The 20521-nt window shown below is 51.1% G+C and overlaps 1 protein-coding gene across 5 annotated transcripts in view; it reads left to right on the plus strand.

The window, feature by feature from the left end:
• LOC134928657 (zinc finger protein 626-like) overlaps positions 1-20521 on the plus strand; it is a 108062-nt gene that overhangs the window by 81561 nt on the left and 5980 nt on the right. For 4 of the 5 annotated variants that reach the window (XM_063924616.1, XM_063924620.1, XM_063924618.1 and 1 more), the window contains exon 4: positions 20405-20494. The exons of the other annotated variant lie outside the window; for it this stretch is intronic. In XM_063924616.1, coding sequence (XP_063780686.1) covers positions 20405-20494 — 90 coding nt within the window. The remainder of the gene's footprint in view (positions 1-20404; positions 20495-20521) is intronic. 5 annotated transcript variants of the gene reach the window in all.

Below are 20521 nucleotides of genomic sequence, written 5' to 3' on the forward strand. Positions count from 1 at the left end.
GATAACGGGATGATGTCTGCGCTGTGCCGCGTTCTCTCTATGGCGGGCTGTGATAACAGGATGATGATGTCTGCGCTGTGCCGCGTTCTCTCTATGGCGGGCTGTGATAACGGGATGATGTCTGCGCTGTGCCGCGTTCTCTCTATGGCGGGCTGTGATAATAGGATGATGTCTGCGCTGTGCCGCGTTCTCCCTATGGCGGCTGTGATAACAGGATGTCTGCGCTGTGACGCGTTCTCCCTATGGCGGGCTGTGATAACAGGATGATGTCTGCGCTGTGCCGCGTTCTCCCTATGGCGGGCTGTGATAATAGGATGATGTCTGCGCTGTGCCGCGTTCTCCCTATGGCGGCTGTGATAATAGGATGATGTCTGCGCTGTGCCGCGTTCTCTCTATGGCGGGCTGTGATAATAGGATGATGTCTGCGCTGTGCCGCGTTCTCCCTATGGCGGGCTGTGATAATAGGATGATGTCTGCGCTGTGCCGCGTTCTCCTATGGCGGGCTGTGATAACAGGATGATGTCTGCGCTGTGCCGCGTTCTCCTATGGCGGGCTGTGATAACAGGATGATGTCTGCGCTGTGCCGCGTTCTCCCTATGGCGGGCTGTGATAACAGGATGTCTGCGCTGTGCCGCGTTCTCCCTATGGCGGGCTGTGATAACAGGATGATGTCTGCGCTGTGCCGCGTTCTCCCTATGGCGGGCTGTGATAACAGGATGATGTCTGCGCTGTGCCGCGTTCTCCCTATGGCGGCTGTGATAACAGGATGATGTCTGCGCTGTGCCGCGTTCTCCCTATGGCGGGCTGTGATAACAGGATGTCTGCGCTGTGCCGCGTTCTCCCTATGGCGGGCTGTGATAACAGGATGATGTCTGCGCTGTGCCGCGTTCTCCCTATGGCGGGCTGTGATAACAGGATGATGTCTGCGCTGTGCCGCGTTCTCCCTATGGCGGCTGTGATAACAGGATGATGTCTGCGCTGTGCCGCGTTCTCCCTATGGCGGGCTGTGATAACAGGATGATGTCTGCGCTGTGCCGCGTTCTCCCTATGGCGGGCTGTGATAACAGGATGTCTGCGCTGTGCTGCGTTCTCCCTATGGCGGCTGTGATAACAGGATGATGTCTGCGCTGTGCCGCGTTCTCCCTATGGCGGCTGTGATAACAGGATGATGTCTGCGCTGTGCCGCGTTCTTCCTATGGCGGGCTGTGATAACAGGATGTCTGCGCTGTGCTGCGTTCTCCCTATGGCGGGCTGTGATAACAGGATGATGCCTGCGCTGTGCCGCGTTCTCCCTATGGCGGGCTGTGATAATAGGATGATGTCTGCGCTGTGCCGCGTTCTCCCTATGGCGGCTGTGATAACAGGATGATGTCTGCGCTGTGCTGCGTTCTCCCTATGGCGGCTGTGATAACAGGATGATGTCTGCGCTGTGCTGCGTTCTCCCTATGGCGGGCTGTGATAACAGGATGATGTCTGCGCTGTGCCGCGTTCTCCCTATGGCGGCTGTGATAACAGGATGATGTCTGCGCTGTGCTGCGTTCTCCCTATGGCGGGCTGTGATAACAGGATGATGTCTGCGCTGTGCCGCGTTCTCCCTATGGCGGCTGTGATAACAGGATGATGTCTGCGCTGTGCCGCGTTCTCTCTATGGCGGCTGTGATAACAGGATGATGTCTGCGCTGTGCCGCGTTCTCCCTATGGCGGCTGTGATAACAGGATGATGTCTGCGCTGTGCTGCGTTCTCTCTATGGCGGCTGTGATAACAGGATGATGTCTGCGCTGTGCCGCGTTCTCCCTATGGTGGGCTGTGATAACAGGATGATGTCTGCGCTGTGCCGCGTTCTCTCTATGGCGGCTGTGATAACAGGATGATGTCTGCGCTGTGCCGCGTTCTCCCTATGGTGGGCTGTGATAACAGGATGATGTCTGCGCTGTGCCGCGTTCTCCCTATGGCGGCTGTGATAACAGGATGATGTCTGCGCTGTGCCGCGTTCTCCCTATGGCGGGCTGTGATAACAGGATGATGTCTGCGCTGTGCCGCGTTCTCCCTATGGCGGGCTGTGATAATAGGATGATGTCTGCGCTGTGCCGCGTTCTCCCTATGGCGGCTGTGATAACAGGATGATGTCTGCGCTGTGCCGCGTTCTCCCTATGGCGGCTGTGATAACGGGATGATGTCTGCGCTGTGCCGCGTTCTCCCTATGGCGGCTGTGATAACAGGATGATGTCTGCGCTGTGCCGCGTTCTCACTATGGCGGGCTGTGATAACGGGATGATGTCTGCGCTGTGCCGCGTTCTCTCTATGGCGGGCTGTGTTAACGGGATGATGTCTGCGCTGTGCTGCGTTCTCCCTATGGCGGGCTGTGATAACGGGATGATGTCTGCGCTGTGCCGCGTTCTCCCTATGGCGGGCTGTGATAACAGGAGGATGTCTGCGCTGTGCTGCGTTCTCCCTATGGCGGCTGTGATAACAGGATGATGTCTGCGCTGTGCCGCGTTCTCCCTATGGCGGGCTGTGATAACAGGATGATGTCTGCGCTGTGCCGCGTTCTCCCTATGGTGGGCTGTGATAACAGGAGGATGTCTGCGCTGTGCCGCGTTCTCCCTATGGCGGGCTGTGATAACAGGATGATGTCTGCGCTGTGCCGCGTTCTCCCTATGGTGGGCTGTGATAACAGGAGGATGTCTGCGCTGTGCTGCGTTCTCCCTATGGCGGCTGTGATAACAGGATGATGTCTGCGCTGTGCCGCGTTCTCCCTATGGCGGGCTGTGATAACAGGATGATGTCTGCGCTGTGCCGCGTTCTCCCTATGGCGGGCTGTGATAACAGGAGGATGTCTGCGCTGTGCCGTGTTCTCCCTATGGCGGGCTGTGATAACAGGATGATGTCTGCGCTGTGCTGCGTTCTCCCTATGGCGGCTGTGATAACAGGATGATGTCTGCGCTGTGCCGCGTTCTCTCTATGGCGGGCTGTGATAACAGGAGGATGTCTGCGCTGTGCCGCGTTCTCCCTATGGCGGGCTGTGATAACAGGATGATGTCTGCGCTGTGCCGCGTTCTCCCTATGGCGGCTGTGATAATAGGATGATGTCTGCGCTGTGCCGCGTTCTCCCTATGGCGGCTGTGATAATAGGATGATGTCTGCGCTGTGCCGCGTTCTCCCTATGGCGGCTGTGATAACAGGATGATGTCTGCGCTGTGCCGCGTTCTCTCTATGGCGGGCTGTGATAACAGGATGATGTCTGCGCTGTGCTGCGTTCTCTCTATGGCGGGCTGTGATAACAGGATGATGTCTGCGCTGTGCCGCGTTCTCTCTATGGCGGGCTGTGATAACAGGATGATGTCTGCGCTGTGCCGCGTTCTCTCTATGGCGGGCTGTGATAACAGGATGATGTCTGCGCTGTGCCGCGTTCTCCCTATGGCGGCTGTGATAACAGGATGTCTGCGCTGTGCCGCGTTCTCCCTATGGCGGCTGTGATAATAGGATGATGTCTGCGCTGTGCCGCGTTCTCTCTATGGCGGCTGTGATAACAGGATGATGTCTGCGCTGTGCTGCGTTCTCTCTATGGCGGGCTGTGATAACAGGATGATGTCTGCGCTGTGCCGCGTTCTCCCTATGGCGGGCTGTGATAACAGGATGATGTCTGCGCTGTGCCGCGTTCTCCTATGGCGGGCTGTGATAACAGGATGATGTCTGCGCTGTGCCGCGTTCTCCCTATGGCGGGCTGTGATAACAGGATGATGTCTGCGCTGTGCCGTGTTCTCCCTATGGCGGCTGTGATAACAGGAGGATGTCTGCGCTGTGCCGCGTTCTCCCTATGGCGGGCTGTGATAACAGGATGTCTGCGCTGTGCTGCGTTCTCCCTATGGCGGCTGTGATAACAGGATGATGTCTGCGCTGTGCCGCGTTCTCCCTATGGCGGCTGTGATAACAGGATGATGTCTGCGCTGTGCCGCGTTCTTCCTATGGCGGGCTGTGATAACAGGATGTCTGCGCTGTGCTGCGTTCTCCCTATGGCGGGCTGTGATAACAGGATGATGCCTGCGCTGTGCCGCGTTCTCCCTATGGCGGGCTGTGATAATAGGATGATGTCTGCGCTGTGCCGCGTTCTCCCTATGGCGGCTGTGATAACAGGATGATGTCTGCGCTGTGCTGCGTTCTCCCTATGGCGGCTGTGATAACAGGATGATGTCTGCGCTGTGCCGCGTTCTCCCTATGGCGGCTGTGATAACAGGATGTCTGTCTGCGCTGTGCCGCGTTCTCTCTATGGCGGCTGTGATAACAGGATGATGTCTGCGCTGTGCCGCGTTCTCCCTATGGCGGCTGTGATAACAGGATGATGTCTGCGCTGTGCCGCGTTCTCCCTATGGCGGCTGTGATAACAGGATGATGTCTGCGCTGTGCTGCGTTCTCTCTATGGCGGCTGTGATAACAGGATGATGTCTGCGCTGTGCCGCGTTCTCCCTATGGCGGGCTGTGATAACAGGATGTCTGCGCTGTGCCGCGTTCTCCCTATGGTGGGCTGTGATAACAGGATGATGTCTGCGCTGTGCTGCGTTCTCTCTATGGCGGCTGTGATAACAGGATGATGTCTGCGCTGTGCCGCGTTCTCCCTATGGCGGGCTGTGATAACAGGATGATGTGTGCGCTGTGCCGCGTTCTCCCTATGGCGGGCTGTGATAACAGGATGATGTCTGCGCTGTGCCGCGTTCTCCCTATGGCGGGCTGTGATAACAGGATGTCTGCGCTGTGCCGCGTTCTCCCTATGGCGGGCTGTGATAACAGGATGTCTGCGCTGTGCCGCGTTCTCCCTATGGCGGGCTGTGATAACAGGATGTCTGCGCTGTGCCGCGTTCTCCCTATGGCGGGCTGTGATAACAGGATGTCTGCGCTGTGCCGCGTTCTCCCTATGGCGGGCTGTGATAACAGGAGGATGTCTGCGCTGTGCCGCGTTCTCCCTATGGCGGGCTGTGATAACAGGATGATGTCTGCGCTGTGCCGCGTTCTCCCTATGGCGGCTGTGATAACAGGATGATGTCTGCGCTGTGCCGCGTTCTCCCTATGGCGGCTGTGATAACAGGATGATGTCTGCGCTGTGCCGCGTTCTCCCTATGGCGGGCTGTGATAACAGGATGTCTGCGCTGTGCCGCGTTCTCCCTATGGCGGCTGTGATAACAGGATGATGTCTGCGCTGTGCCGCGTTCTCCCTATGGCGGGCTGTGATAACAGGATGATGTCTGCGCTGTGCCGCGTTCTCCCTATGGCGGGCTGTGATAACAGGATGATGTCTGCGCTGTGCCGCGTTCTCCCTATGGCGGCTGTGATAATAGGATGATGTCTGCGCTGTGCCGCGTTCTCCCTATGGCGGGCTGTGATAACAGGATGATGTCTGCGCTGTGCCGCGTTCTCCCTATGGCGGGCTGTGATAACAGGATGATGTCTGCGCTGTGCCGCGTTCTCCCTATGGCGGGCTGTGATAACAGGATGTCTGCGCTGTGCCGCGTTCTCTCTATGGCGGCTGTGATAACAGGATGATGTCTGCGCTGTGCCGCGTTCTCCCTATGGCGGCTGTGATAACAGGATGATGTCTGCGCTGTGCCGCGTTCTCTCTATGGCGGGCTGTGATAACAGGATGATGTCTGCGCTGTGCCGCGTTCTCTCTATGGCGGGCTGTGATAACAGGATGATGTCTGCGCTGTGCCGCGTTCTCCCTATGGCGGGCTGTGATAACAGGAGGATGTCTGCGCTGTGCCGCGTTCTCCCTATGGCGGGCTGTGATAACAGGATGATGTCTGCGCTGTGCCGCGTTCTCCCTATGGCGGGCTGTGATAACAGGATGATGTCTGCGCTGTGCCGCGTTCTCCCTATGGCGGGCTGTGATAACAGGAGGATGTCTGCGCTGTGCCGCGTTCTCCCTATGGCGGGCTGTGATAACAGGATGTCTGTCTGCGCTGTGCCGCGTTCTCCTATGGCGGCTGTGATAACAGGATGATGTCTGCGCTGTGCCGCGTTCTCTCTATGGCGGGCTGTGATAACAGGATGATGTCTGCGCTGTGCCGCGTTCTCCCTATGGCGGGCTGTGATAACAGGATGATGTCTGCGCTGTGCCGCGTTCTCCCTATGGCGGCTGTGATAACAGGAGGATGTCTGCGATGTGCCGCGTTCTCCCTATGGCGGCTGTGATAACAGGAGGATGTCTGCGCTATGCCGCGTTCTCCTTTATAAGCCTTCTTAATGTTGCTCTTGTATGGACATGCACCGTAATTGGGGTGTTTTTTGGATACTATGCATTGCGGAAGCGATCGCAGTCTGGATTACTTTGTGGAGTGCGCACGTGCAGCAGCTGCACTGAGCGTGCGAATCCCGGGAGCCCAGTGAGATGCTATCAATGGTGCGATTGCCTCTGCCTGATTGACAGGCAGCGGTAGGTGGGTGTCAACGGCGTAATAACGCCGTTGGCGGGGCGCAGTCCAGACAACAGAGGCGTTCCCGGGACCGTTGGTTGGATGGGCTGCGGCGGCTGCGTGACGTCATACGCAGCTGCTGCAACCCAGGATGCGGTGAGTAGTGACCTGCCAGTACGCTGGAGCGGGCGCTGGTATGAAGCTACTCGTCAGGTACAAAAGCATCGCCGCTGTGCGATGCTCTTGTACCTATGCGGAGGGCATAGCCAGACATGTGGGGCGGACTAGCCCTGTGCTGGCCATCCCCCCACATGTCAGGGTGGCTGATCGTAGATGTGCGACATTTATCTGAATTATGCAATTATGCCCAATGTTTGAAGCTTGAGATCTTTCTTTCTTTCTTTCTTTCTTTCTTTCTTTTTCTCTTTCTTTTTCTTTTTCTTTTTTTCTTTTTCTTTCTTTCTTTTTCTTTTCTCTCTCTCTCTTTCTCTCACTCTCTCTCACTCTCTCTTGTAGAACGCAGCAAATTCCATTGCGCTTTACAGTTGGAACAACTGTGATAAAACTGGGTAATAACAGACATACGTAGAGGTAGGAGGGCCCTGCTCACAACTTACACTCTATAGTGAGATAGGCATGGATACACAAGGATAGGAACTATCTATTGCATAATGATCCACCGTATTGCTAGGTTCTTGGTGGGCTGCATGATATGACATCCCAGCAATGATGAACCAGGGTCAGGAGGAAGGGAAAGTGAAAAACATTAAGATATGTGGGGGATGTGTGTGGACTGTACAGTGGGGCTATAACTGGATAGGAAAGCTTATGAAGGTTATGCGGGTGGGTCTGGAATGTGATAAATTGTCTGAAGAGATGAGTTTTCAGGGAACGCTTGAAGGTTTGGAGACTAGAGGAGTCTTATTGTGCGTGGGAGGGCATTCCACAGAGTGGGTGCAGCCTGAAGGAAGTCCTGCAATCGTGCATGGGAGCAAGTAATGAGTGTGGATGAGAGACGCAGATACTGTGCAGAGCAGAGAGGTCGGGTAGGGAGATATTTTGAGATAAGAGAAGAGATAATGAGAGCATGGATCAGAGTGTTGCTGTGTCTTGTGTAAGGTATGGTCGTATTCTGGATATGTTTCTTAGATGTATGTAACATGACTGTGAGACAGACTGAATGTGGGGAACAAAGGACAGATCAGAGTCAGGGGTGACACCTAGGCAGCGAGCTTGTGGGGTAGGGATGATTGCCGAGTTCTCACCAGTGATAGAGATATCAGGTTGGTAACTACTTTTGGCTGGAGGAAATATAATTAACTATGTTTCTCTTACGTCCTAGGGAATGCTGGGGTCCATATTAGTACCATGGGGTATAGACGGGTCCACCAGGAGCCATTGACACTTTAAGAGTTTGAGGGTGTGGGCTGGCTCCTCCCTCTATGCCCCTCCTACCAGACTCAGTTTAGAAAATGTGCCCGGAGGAGCTGGTCACAGCTAGGGGAGCTCTACAGGGCTTCTTTAGTAAAAGCTTTCTTTAGAGTTTGTTATTTTACAGGGAGGCTGCTGGCAACAGCCTCCCTGCAGCGAGGGACTGAGGGGGGGGAGCAGTGTTCGCCCTGTGGGGTCTGAGCCACTGTCTCCGCTGACTGGACACTGAGCTCCAGAGGGGATAGATCGCTCCCCGCCGCAGAGGAACACTCACCCCGGCAGCATGCCGCCACCCCCTTACAGAGCTGAAGTGTGGCGAGTGAGTCATCCGCTCCCTGGCAAGCGGGGAGCCGATGTGAAGATGGCGGCTACAGGGTAGGGAGCGCAGTACTGACTGCGCTCCGGGGGCTCAGCGGTAGATGGTGTGGCACTGTGAGGGGCGCCCTGAGCCAGCACCTTAACCCTACACTGACCAGAAAGCCTGTCGGGGTCCTCGGATCTCAGCCAGCAGAAAATCCTCAGGCCAGTATAATCTTGAAGAGCGGGAAGACAGCGCCATTAAGGGGGCGGAGCTTATCAGAGCGGACCCAGCAGCGTTCAGGGCCATTTTCCTGCCTGCAGAAACGCTGTTAGTGAAGAGCAGTCCCCCCAGAGCAACTCCAGCTATCTGTACGGTACCAGGGGGGTGTAGAAGGGGGGGAGGCTGTGTATAGGCTGTGTCACCTATTAAGGGACACAGTCAGTGCTGGTTAAGGGTCTCCCTATACCTATATAGCGCTGTGTGTGGGTTGGCTCCAATCTCTGTCTCTCTGCCATTCTTTGGGGGAAACTCTGCCCTGTACCCTGTATGTATGTGGGGTGTACAAGCAACCATGTCTAGAGACTCTCTCATATGCTACAGAGGATATATCTTCTCAGGAAGATCCCATCCCATGTAATCAGGATTGCACTGTTGTAGCGCAGATCCCGGCTAGAGAACCGGAGTGGTTAGCCTCTCTTAGGGGGACTATTTCTCAGATTTCAGAAAGGGTTGCAAGGACTGAGCATGCAACTCAGGTATTGCAATCCACTATGGCAGTATGGTCCGATACTGCTCCCTCGGGGCCCCTGCGGTACATTCTCACAAACGTGCTCTTGCCCAAATTACGCAGGATGACACGGATACCGATTCTGACACAGCAGACTGTGATGGGGATGTGTCAAGGGGGACGGCATCACTTGCTAAGGGGGTGCAGTTGATGATTGAGGCCATGCAGGATGTGTTACATATTTCTGACACACCTCCTGAGCAGGTTGAGGAGGCTTTTTTCACAGACAGTAAGAAAGCCCCTCTCACCTTCCCAGCATCTAAGGAATTAAATGCCATTTTTAAAAAGGCCTGGGAAAACCTGGAGAAAATATTCCAGATGCCTAAAAGGATTCTGGTTGCTTTTCCCTTTCCGGAGGACGATAGAAAAAAATGGGAGTCCCTGCCTATAGTTGACGCCTCTGTTTCCAGGCTGTCAAAGTGCTTTGTCTGTCCCTGGATCTACCGCGTTGAAAGACCCGGCGGATCGCAAGGTCGATGCTACGCTCAAATCCATATACACCGCTTCAGGGGCGATACTGCGGCCTACTATTGCCTGTGCATGGATTTCAAAAGCACTAACAAAGTGGTCGATCACTCTGCAGGAGGACTTGACAACGATGGATAAAGGTGACGGTGATTTGTTTTTACGTAACATACAGGATTCTGCCGGGTTTCTGGTGGAATCCATGAAGGATCTGGGTTCCATGGCTGCGGGGATCTCCTCCATGTCTGTCTCGGCTCGCAGGGGTCTCTGGCTGCGCCAATGGTCTGCGGACGTGGAATCCAGGAAGAGTGTGGAGAGCCTACCCTATACAGGTCAGTCTCTGTTTGGGGAGGCACTGGATGCGTGGATTGCCACAGCTACCGCGGGTAGGTCTCCTTTTCTCTCCTCAGCTACACCAGCTACGAAGAAGCCTTTGTCTCCCAACACGTCACAGTCCTTTCGGCCCACTAGGACTAGAAAGAACAAGCCTTCTCACACCTTCTTTAGAGGTGGTCGTGCCAAATCCAAAAAGCCTGCTCCTGCAGGTTCCCAGGACCAGAAGCCTGCTTCTGATGCCTCAAAGTCCTCAGCATGACGGTGGACTGCACAGCCTGGAAGTAGGTCAGGTGGGAGCGAGACTCTGGCATTTCAGCCATTTCTGGGTGTCGTCCGGCCTGGATCTCTGGATACAGGATATTGTGTCCCGGGGGTACAGGCTGGAGTTTCAAACTCTCCCACCTCACCGATTCTTCAAATCAGGCTTGCCGGCTTTGCCGGCGTACAGAGCTATTTTACTGGACGCTATCCGAAAATTGGTATTGTCGGAGGTCATTGTTCCAGTTTCACCTCATCAGTTGAACAAAGGTTACTATTCGAACCTTTTTGTGGTACCGAAGCCACATGGTTCGGTCATGCCAATTCTGAACTTGAAATCATTGAACCCTTATCTCAGGGACTTCAAATTCAAAATGGAGTCTCTGCGAGCGGTTATCTCAGGATTTACAGAGAGGGGGGGGGGGGTTCCCAGTGTCCCTGGAGTCCCTGGACTCCCTGGACATCAAGGATGCCTACTACGAGGCTCTGCAGTACGGAAGGTTTCATGCTCGGTCCTTTCAACTGGATCTCTTGGACCAGTGGTCGGGATCTCACCTACATATGCACCAGAGGATACGTCTGTCGCTGAAAGCAAGAATTTCGCACCTCTGGTGGCTGCAACTACTTCACCTTCTGGAGGGCCGAAGGTTTGGGGTTCAGGAATGGATCCTTCTAACCACGGATGCAAGTCTAAGAGGTTGGGGAGCAGTCGCTCAAGGGGAAACCTTCCAAGGAAGGTGGTCAAGTCAGGAATCCCTTCTTCCGATAAACATCCTGGAGCTAAGAGCCGTTTACAATGGCCTTCTTCAAGCGGCACACCTTCTACAGGATCGGGCTGTTCATGTGCAGTCGGACAACGTGACCACAGTGGCCTACATAAACCGACAAGGCGGAACCAAGAGCAGGGCTGCAATGTCAGAGGTGACAAGGATCCTCCTCTGGGCAGAAAGGCACGCTGTAGCGATGTCAGCAATCTTCATTCCGGGAGTAGACAACTGGGAAGCGGACTTCCTCGGCAGATACGATCTCCATTCAGGAGAGTTGGGCCTCCACCCGGAGGTGTTCGCGGAGGTAACCGGTTGGTGGGGGGTTCCTCACATAGACATGATGGCCCCCCGCCTAAACAAGAAGCTGAGGAGGTACTGTTCCAGGTCGAGAGACAAGAGGTCTACAACTTGTAAAAAGAACAAGGGTTCTGGCAATCCTCATTGCTCCGAACTGGCTAAGGAGGGCTTGGTACGCGGATCTACTCGATCTACTGCTGATTTGAGCTGACCTTGAGAAAGACCCGTGGAGGGTCGTAACGCGTGGGTGCTCTACTTGGGACTGACCCCGTATGTGGACGACGAGGAGTGCAGACTGACCCGGCTTGCGTGAGAATCCTGTGACTAAGGAATCCCTGTGCTGCAGCCTGGTGATATACCCTGTTTGGACTGACATGTGAACATCTTTATGAGCCAGTTTTCTTTAATTAGCCGGTAATTAGCCAAGACTTCTGTCGATGCCCAGGGTGTCAGCCCCCCGCAGTTTATGTCTTCATGTTTGGAATTTGTTTTTAGCTAAATGTTATGTGTGTGACGTCATAAAATATTACATTTTTATACAGTATCACACTATTTTGTTTAACATTTCTTTTTCCGGTACTGACTCCATGACCGAGGGCTGAAAGCCTCTCCATATGCAGAAAAACTGAAGGAGGTGTATGGATTTAACAAGTTGAATAATAGCTATTCACGTCTAGTAAGGCGCTGGTTGAGCGGTATTCCACGTATCGAATTTTTTACTTGCATTTTATGTGGGAGGTGGGAAAAGCCTCTTGTGGTGCACTGTATTACTAGCTGCCTTATGCGCACTGTTGGGTACTTCATTCCTCTTGCTATCATAGGAAGGGGGTAACGTCTAAACATTACCATCGAATTTGGAAAAAGTATGCGTCTTGGTGTGAATCCAAGAAGTTTCCTGCGGTGGAGTTTCAACTTGAACGGTTTCTCCTTTTCCTGCAAGCAGGTGTGGATTTAGGCCTGAGATTGGGCTCCAGCAAGGTCCAGATTTCGGCCTTATCCATTTTCTTCCAGAAACAGTTGTCTGTCCTCCCTGAGGTTCAGACCTTTTTTAAAAGGGTTCTGCACATCCAGCCCCCTTTTGTGGCACCAACGTCACCATGGGATCTTGAGGTCGTGTTCCAGTTCCAGCAGTCGGATTGGTTTGAGCCTCTACAGGAGGCTGAAATCATCAAGTTTGTCACATGGAAGGCGGTAACTTTGTTGGCCTTGGCTTTTGCTCGACGTGTGTCGGAATTGGGGGCTTTGTCCTGTAAAAGTCCCTATCTGGTCTTCCATGAAGATAGGGCGGAACTCAGGACTCGTCCACAGTTCCTTCCTAAGGTTGTGTCGGCTTTTCATATCAACCAACCTATTGTGGTGCCAGTGGCTACAGACTCCTCAATTGCTTCAAAGGCCTTGGATGTTGTGAGGACTTCGAAGATTTATGTGAAGAGGACTGCTCGTCTCAGGAAATCTGACTCTCTGTTTGTCTTCTATGATCCCAAGAAAATTGGGCGTCCTGCTTTTAAGTAGAGATGTGCACCGGAAATTTTTCGGGTTTTGTGTTTTGGTTTTGGGTTCGGTTCCGCGGCCGTGTTTTGGGTTCGACCGCGTTTTGGCAAAACCTCACCGATTTTTTTTTTTTGTCGGATTCGGGTGAGTTTTGGATTCGGGTGTTTATTTCAAAAAACACTAAAAAACAGCTTAAATCATAGAATTTGGGGTTCATTTTGATCCCAAAGTATTAACCTCAAAAACCATAATTTACACTCATTTTCAGTCTATTCTGAATACCTCACACCTCACTATTATTTTTAGTCCTAAAATTTGCACCGAGGTCGCTGGATGACTAAGCTAAGCGACCCTAGTGGCCGACACAAACACCTGGCCCATCTAGGAGTGGCACTGCAGTGTCACGCAGGATGTCCCTTCCAAAAAACCCTCCCCAAACAGCACATGACGCAAAGAAAAAAAGAGGCGCAATGAGGTAGCTGTGTGAGTAAGATAAGCGACCCTAGTGGCCGACACAAACACCGGGCCCATCTAGGAGTGGCACTGCAGTGTCACGCAGGATGGCCCTTCCAAAAAACACTCCCCAAACAGCACATGACGCAAAGAAAAAAAGAGGCGCAATGAGGTAGCTGTGTGAGTAAGATAAGCGACCCTAGTGGCCGACACAAACACCGGGCCCATCTAGGAGTGGCACTGCAGTGTCACGCAGGATGGCCCTTCCAAAAAACACTCCACAAACAGCACATGACGCAAAGAAAAAAAGAGGCGCAATGAGGTAGCTGTGTGAGTAAGATAAGCGACCCTAGTGGCCGACACAAACACCGGGCCCATCTAGGAGTGGCACTGCAGTGTCACGCAGGAAGGCTCTTCCAAAAAACACTCCACAAACAGCACATGACGCAAAGAAAAATTAAAGAAAAAAGAGGTGCAAGATGGAATTGTCCTTGGGCCCTCCCACCCACCCTTATGTTGTATAAACAGGACATGCACACTTTAACCAACCCATCATTTCAGTGACAGGGTCTGCCACACGACTGTGACTGAAATGACGGGATGGTATGGACCCCCACCAAAAAAGAAGCAATTAATCTCTCCTTGCACAAACTGGCTCTACAGAGGCAAGATGTCCACCTCATCATCATCCTCCGATATATCACCGTGTACATCCCGCTCCTCAGAGATTATCAATTCGTCCCCACTGGAATCCACCATCTCAGCTCCCTGTGTACTTTGTGGAGGCAATTGCTGCTGGTCAATGTCTCCACGGAGGAATTGATTATAATTCATTTTAATGAACATCATCTTCTCCACATTTTCTGGAAGTAACCTCGTACGCAGATTGCTGACAAGGTGAGCGGCGGCACTAAACACTCTTTCGGAGTACACACTTGTGGGAGGGCAACTTAGGTAGAATAAAGCCAGTTTGTGCAAGGGCCTCCAAATTGCCTCTTTTTTCTGCCAGTATAAGTACGGACTGTCTGACGTGCCTACTTGGATGCGGTCACTCATATAATCCTCCACCATTCTTTCAATGGTGAGAGAATCATATGCAGTGACAGTAGACGACATGTCCGTAATCGTTGTCAGGTCTTCAGTCCGGACCAGATGTCAGCATCAGCAGTCGCTCCAGACTGCCCTGCATCACCGCCAGCGGGTGGGCTCTGAATTCTGAGCCTTTTCCTCGCACCCCCAGTTGCGGGAGAATGTGAAGGAGGAGATGTTGACAGGTCGCATTCCGCTTGACTTGACAATTTTGTCACCAGCAGGTCTTTGAACCCCAGCAGACTTGTGTCTGCCGGAAAGAGAGATCCAAGGAAGTTTTTAAATCTAGGATCGAGCACGGTGGCCAAAATGTAGTGCTTTGATTTCAACAGATTGACCACCCGTGAATCCTTGTTAAGCGAATTAAGGGCTCCATCCACAAGTCCCACATGCCTAGCGGAATCGCTCCCTTTTAGCTCCTCCTTCAATGCCTCCAGCTTCTTCTGCAAAAGCCTGATGAGGGGAATGACCTGACTCAGGCTGGCAGTGTCTGAACTGACTTCACGTGTGGCAAGTTCAAAAGGTTGCAGAACCTTGCACAACGTTGAAATCATTCTCCACTGCGCTTGAGACAGGTACATTCCACCTCCTATATCGTGCTCAATTGTATAGGCTTGAATGGCCTTTTGTTGCTCCTCCAACCTCTGAAGCATATAGAGGGTTGAATTCCACCTCGTTACCACTTCTTGCTTCAGATGATGGCAGGGCAGGTTCAGGCGTTTTTGGTGGTGCTCCAGTCTTCTGTACGTGGTGCCTGTACGCCGAAAGTGTCCCGCAATTCTTCTGGCCACCGACAGCATCTCTTGCACGCCCCTGTCGTTTTTTAAAAAATTCTGCGCCACCAAATTCAAGGTATGTGCAAAACATGGGACGTGCTGGAATTTGCCCATATTTAATGCACACACAATATTGCTGGCGTTGTCCGATGCCACAAATCCACAGGAGAGTCCAATTGGGGTAAGCCATTCCGCGATGATCTTCCTCAGTTGCCGTAAGAGGTTTTCAGCTGTGTGCGTATTCTGGAAACCGGTGATACAAAGCGTAGCCTGCCTAGGAAAGAGTTGGCGTTTGCGAGATGCTGCTACTGGTGCCGCCGCTGCTGTTCTTGCGGCGGGAGTCCATACATCTACCCAGTGGGCTGTCACAGTCATATAGTCCTGACCCTGCCCTGCTCCACTTGTCCACATGTCCGTGGTTAAGTGGACATTGGGTACAACTGCATTTTTTAGGACACTGGTGAGTCTTTTTCTGACGTCCGTGTACATTCTCGGTATCGCCTGCCTAGAGAAGTGGAACCTAGATGGTATTTGGTAACGGGGGCACACTGCCTCAAGAAATTGTCTAGTTCCCTGTGAACTAACGGCGGATACCGGACGCACGTCTAACACCAACATAGTTGTCAAGGCCTCAGTTATCCGCTTTGCAACAGGATGACTGCTGTGATATTTCATCTTCCTCGCAAAGGACTGTTGGACAGTCAATTGCTTGGTGGAAGTAGTAAAAGTGGGCTTACGACTTCCCCTCTGGGATGACCATCGACTCCCAGCAGCAACAACAGCAGCGCCAGCAGCAGTAGGCGTTACACGCAAGGATGCATCGGAGGAATCCCAGGCAGGAGAGGACTCGTCAGAATTGCCAGTGACATGGCCTGCAGGACTATTGGCATTCCTGGGGAAGGAGGAAATTGACACTGAGGGAGTTGGTGGGGTGGTTTGCGTGAGCTTGGTTACAAGAGGAAGGGATTTACTGGTCAGTGGACTGCTTCCGCTGTCGCCCAAAGTTTTTGAACTTGTCACTGACTTATTATGAATGCGCTGCAGGTGACGTATAAGGGAGGATGTTCCGAGGTGGTTAACGTCCTTACCCCTACTTATTACAGCTTGACAAAGGCAACACACGGCTTGACAAATGTTGTCCGCATTTCTGGTGAAATACTTCCACACCGAAGAGCTGATTTTTTTTGGTATTTTCACCAGGCATGTCAACGGCCCTATTTCTCCCACGGACAACAGGTGTCTCCCCGGGTGCCTGACTTAAACAAACCACCTCACCATCAGAATCCTCCTTGTCAATTTCCTCCCCAGCGCCAGCAACACCCATATCCTCCTCATCCTGGTGTACTTCAACACTGACATCTTCAATCTGACTATCAGGAACTGGACTGCGGGTGCTCCTTCCAGCATTTGCAGGGGGCGTGCAAATGGTGGAAGGCGCATGCTCTTCACGTCCAGTGTTGGGAAGGTCAGGCATCGCAACCGACACAATTGGACTCTCCTTGTGGATTTGGGATTTCGAAGAACGCACAGTTCTTTGCGGTGCTTTTGCCAGGTTGAGTCTTTTCAGTTTTCTAGCGAGAGGCTGAGTGCTTCCATCCTCATGTGAAGCTGAACCACTAGCCATGAACATAGGCCAGGGCCTCAGCCGTTCCTTGCCACTCCGTGTGGTAAATGGCATATTGGCAAGTTTACGCTTCTCCTCCGACAATTTTATTTTAGATTTTGGAGTCCTTTTTTTACTGATATTTGGTGTTTTGGATTTTACATGCTCTGTACTATGACATTGGGCATCGGCCTTGGCAGATGACGTTGCTGGCATTTCATCGTCTCGGCCATGACTAGTGGCAGCAGCTTCAGCACGAGGTGGAAGTGGATCTTGATCTTTCCCTAATTTTGGAACCTCAACATTTTTGTTCTCCATATTTTAATAGGCACAACTAAAAGGCACCTCAGGTAAACAATGGAGATGGATGGATACTAGTATACTTATGGATGGACGAGCGACTGCCGACACAGAGGTAGCTACAGCCGTGGACTACCGTACTGTGTCTGCTGCTAATATAGACTGGATGATAATGAGATGAAATCAATATATATATATATATATATATATATATATATATATAATATCACTAGTACTGCAGCCGGACAGGTATATATATTTATTATGTAATGACTGATGATGGACCTGCTGGACACTGTCAGCTCAGCAGCACCGCAGACTGCTACAGTAAGCTACTATAGTAGTATGTATCAAGAAGAAAGAAAAGAAAAAAAACCACGGGTAGGTGGTATACAATTATGGATGGACTGCCGAGTGCCGACACAGAGGTAGCTACAGCCGTGGACTACCGTACTGTGTCTGCTGCTAATATAGACTGGATGATAATGAGATGAAATCAATATAATATCACTAGTACTGCAGCCGGACAGGTATGTATATTTATTATGTAATGACTGATGACGGACCTGCTGGACACTGTCAGCTCAGCAGCACCGCAGACTGCTACAGTAAGCTACTATACTATACTATAGTAGTATGTACAAAGAAGAAAGAAAAAAAAAAACCACGGGGAGGTGGTATACAATTATGGATGGACTGCCGAGTGCCGACACAGAGGTAGCTACAGCCGTGGACTACTGTACTGTGTCTGCTGCTAATATAGACTGGATGATAATGAGATGAAATCAATATAATATCACTAGTACTGCAGCCGGACAGGTATGTATATTTATTATGTAATGACTGATGACGGACCTGCTGGACACTGTCAGCTCAGCAGCACCGCAGACTGCTACAGTAAGCTACTATACTATAGTAGTATGTACAAAGAAGAAAGAAAAGAAAAAAACCACGGGGAGGTGGTATACAATTATGGATGGACTGCCGAGTGCCGACACAGAGGTAGCTACAGCCGTGGACTACCGTACTGTGTCTGCTGCTAATATAGACTGGATGATAATGAGATGAAATCAATATAATATCACTAGTACTGCAGCCGGACAGGTATGTATATTTATTATGTAATGACTGATGACGGACCTGCTGGACACTGTCAGCTCAGCAGCACCGCAGACTGCTACAGTAAGCTACTATACTATAGTAGTATGTACAAAGAAGAAAGAAAAAGAAAAAACCACGGGGAGGTGGTATACAATTATGGATGGACTGCCGAGTGCCGACACAGAGGTAGCTACAGCCGTGGACTACCGTACTGTGTCTGCTGCTAATATAGACTGGATGATAATGAGATGAAATCAATATAATATCACTAGTACTGCAGCCGGACAGGTATGTATATTTATTATGTAATGACTGATGACGGACCTGCTGGACACTGTCAGCTCAGCAGCACCGCAGACTGCTACAGTAAGCTACTATACTATAGTAGTATGTACAAAGAAGAAAGAAAAAGAAAAAACCACGGGGAGGTGGTATACAATTATGGATGGACTGCCGAGTGCCGACACAGAGGTAGCTACAGCCGTGGACTAACGTACTGTGTCTGCTGCTAATATAGACTGGATGATAATGAGATGAAATCAATATATATGTATATATAATATCACTAGTACTGCAGCCGGACAGGTATATATATTTATTATGTAATGACTGATGACGGACCTGCTGGACACTGTCACCTCAGCAGCACCGCAGACTGCTACAGTAAGCTACTATAGTAGTATGTATAAAGAAGAATGAAAAAAAAACCACGGGTAGGTGGTATACAATATTATATATATATATATATATATATATATATATATATATTATATTATATACAATTATATATATATATATATATATATATATATATATATTAAACTGGTGGTGATTGATTATTAAACTGGTGGTCAGGTCACTGGTCACACTATCAGCAGCTTGCAAGTAGTACTCCTAAGCAGACAATAACAAAATATATTATACTGGTCTGGTGGTCAGTGTGGTCACAACAATGGCAGTGTGGCACTGACTCTGGCAGCAAAAGTGTGCACTGTACGTTATATGTACTCCTGAGTCCTGCTCTCAGACTCTAACTGCTCCCCACTGTCCGTGTCTCCCCCACAAGTCAGATAATTAATACAGTCACACTATCTAATCTATATCACTTCAGCAAGTAGTAGTATATAGTAGTACTCCTCCTAATAATGCTCCCCAAAATTACTACTACTGTGTCTCTCTCTACTGTCTCACTCTCTTCTCTAAACGGAGAGGACGCCAGCCACGTCCTCTCCCTATGAATCTCAATGCACGTGTGAAAATGGCGGCGACGTGCGGCTCCTTATATAGAATCCGAGTCTCGCGATAGAATCCGAGTCTCGCGATAGAATCCGAGCCTCGCGAGAATCCGACAGCGGGATGATGACGTTCGGGCGCGCTCGGGTTAACCGAGCAAGGCGGGAAGATCCGAGTCGCTCGGACCCGTGAAGAAAAAACTGAAGTTCGGGCGGGTTCGGATTCAGAGGAACCGAACCCGCTCATCTCTACTTCTAAGCAGTCGATTTCTCCCTGGATCAGGTTCACCATCCAGCATGCCTATTCTACGGCAGGATTGCCGTGTCCAAAATCTGTTAAGGCCCACTCTACTCGTAAGGTGGGGTCTTCCTGGGCGGCTGCCCGGGATATCTCTGCCTTACAGCTTTGCCGAGCAGCTACTTGGTCTGGTTCGAACACGTTTGCTAAGCTTTACAAGTTCGATACTTTGGCCTCTGATGACCTCAAGTTTGATCAATCAGTTCTGCAGGAGCCTCCGCACTCTCCCTCCCGTTCTGGGAGCTTTGGTACATCCCCATGGTACTAATATGGACCCCAGCATCCTATAGGACATAAGAGAAAATAGGATTTTAATTACCACCCGGTAAATTCTTTTCTCGTAGTCCATAGAGGATACTGGGCGCCCGTCCAGCACTTCTTTATCCTGCCGTGGTTATTTGGTTCAGTACTACCTGGTTCCCAGGTAAGTTCTGTGTTCATTCCTGTTTCAGTACTGTTTCAGCTGTTGCTGAGTTGTTCCGGCATGTTAGCCGGATTTGCCTGTTGTGTGAGCTGGTATGAATCTCGCCACTATCTGTGTATTTCCTTATCTCGAAGTATGTCGTCTCCTCGGGCACAGTTTCTAGACTGAGTCTGGTAGCAGGGGCATAGAGGGAGGAGCCAGCCCACACTGTTAAACTCTTAAAGTGCCATGGCTCCTGGTGGACCAGTCTATACCCCATGGTACTAATATGGACTTCAGCACCCTCTACGGACTACGATAAAAGGTAATTAAAAATCCTATTTTTGGAAATATTAAGTTTGAGGTGGCGAGATGCCATCCAAGGCAGAAAGCCATATAAAATAATGAAAGGCTAATGCTGTGCCTTACCTCTATGGAGGGCATTCAAGTGTTTTGCGCGCCGGTGGCCACTAGATGCTAATGGAGCAATTGAAGTGCACAGGCGCTGACATTACTGTCCTGTTCTGGCGGGTTGGTAACTAGTATGTGTATATATAATATATACACACTGTATATATGTCATACTCTGAAATGAAATCTGCCTGTTACAGGAGCTCTGAGCCCCCGGCCAGACATATTGCAGGACATAGAACGTTTGGATAAGCTGTCTATGAGAGACACCAGGGAATATTTATTGGCTAGTAAGTAACCAACCCACACATACATGA

Source organism: Pseudophryne corroboree, chromosome 5, assembly GCF_028390025.1.
Source record: "Pseudophryne corroboree isolate aPseCor3 chromosome 5, aPseCor3.hap2, whole genome shotgun sequence".
In the NCBI taxonomy this organism is placed as follows: Eukaryota; Metazoa; Chordata; class Amphibia; order Anura; family Myobatrachidae; genus Pseudophryne; species Pseudophryne corroboree.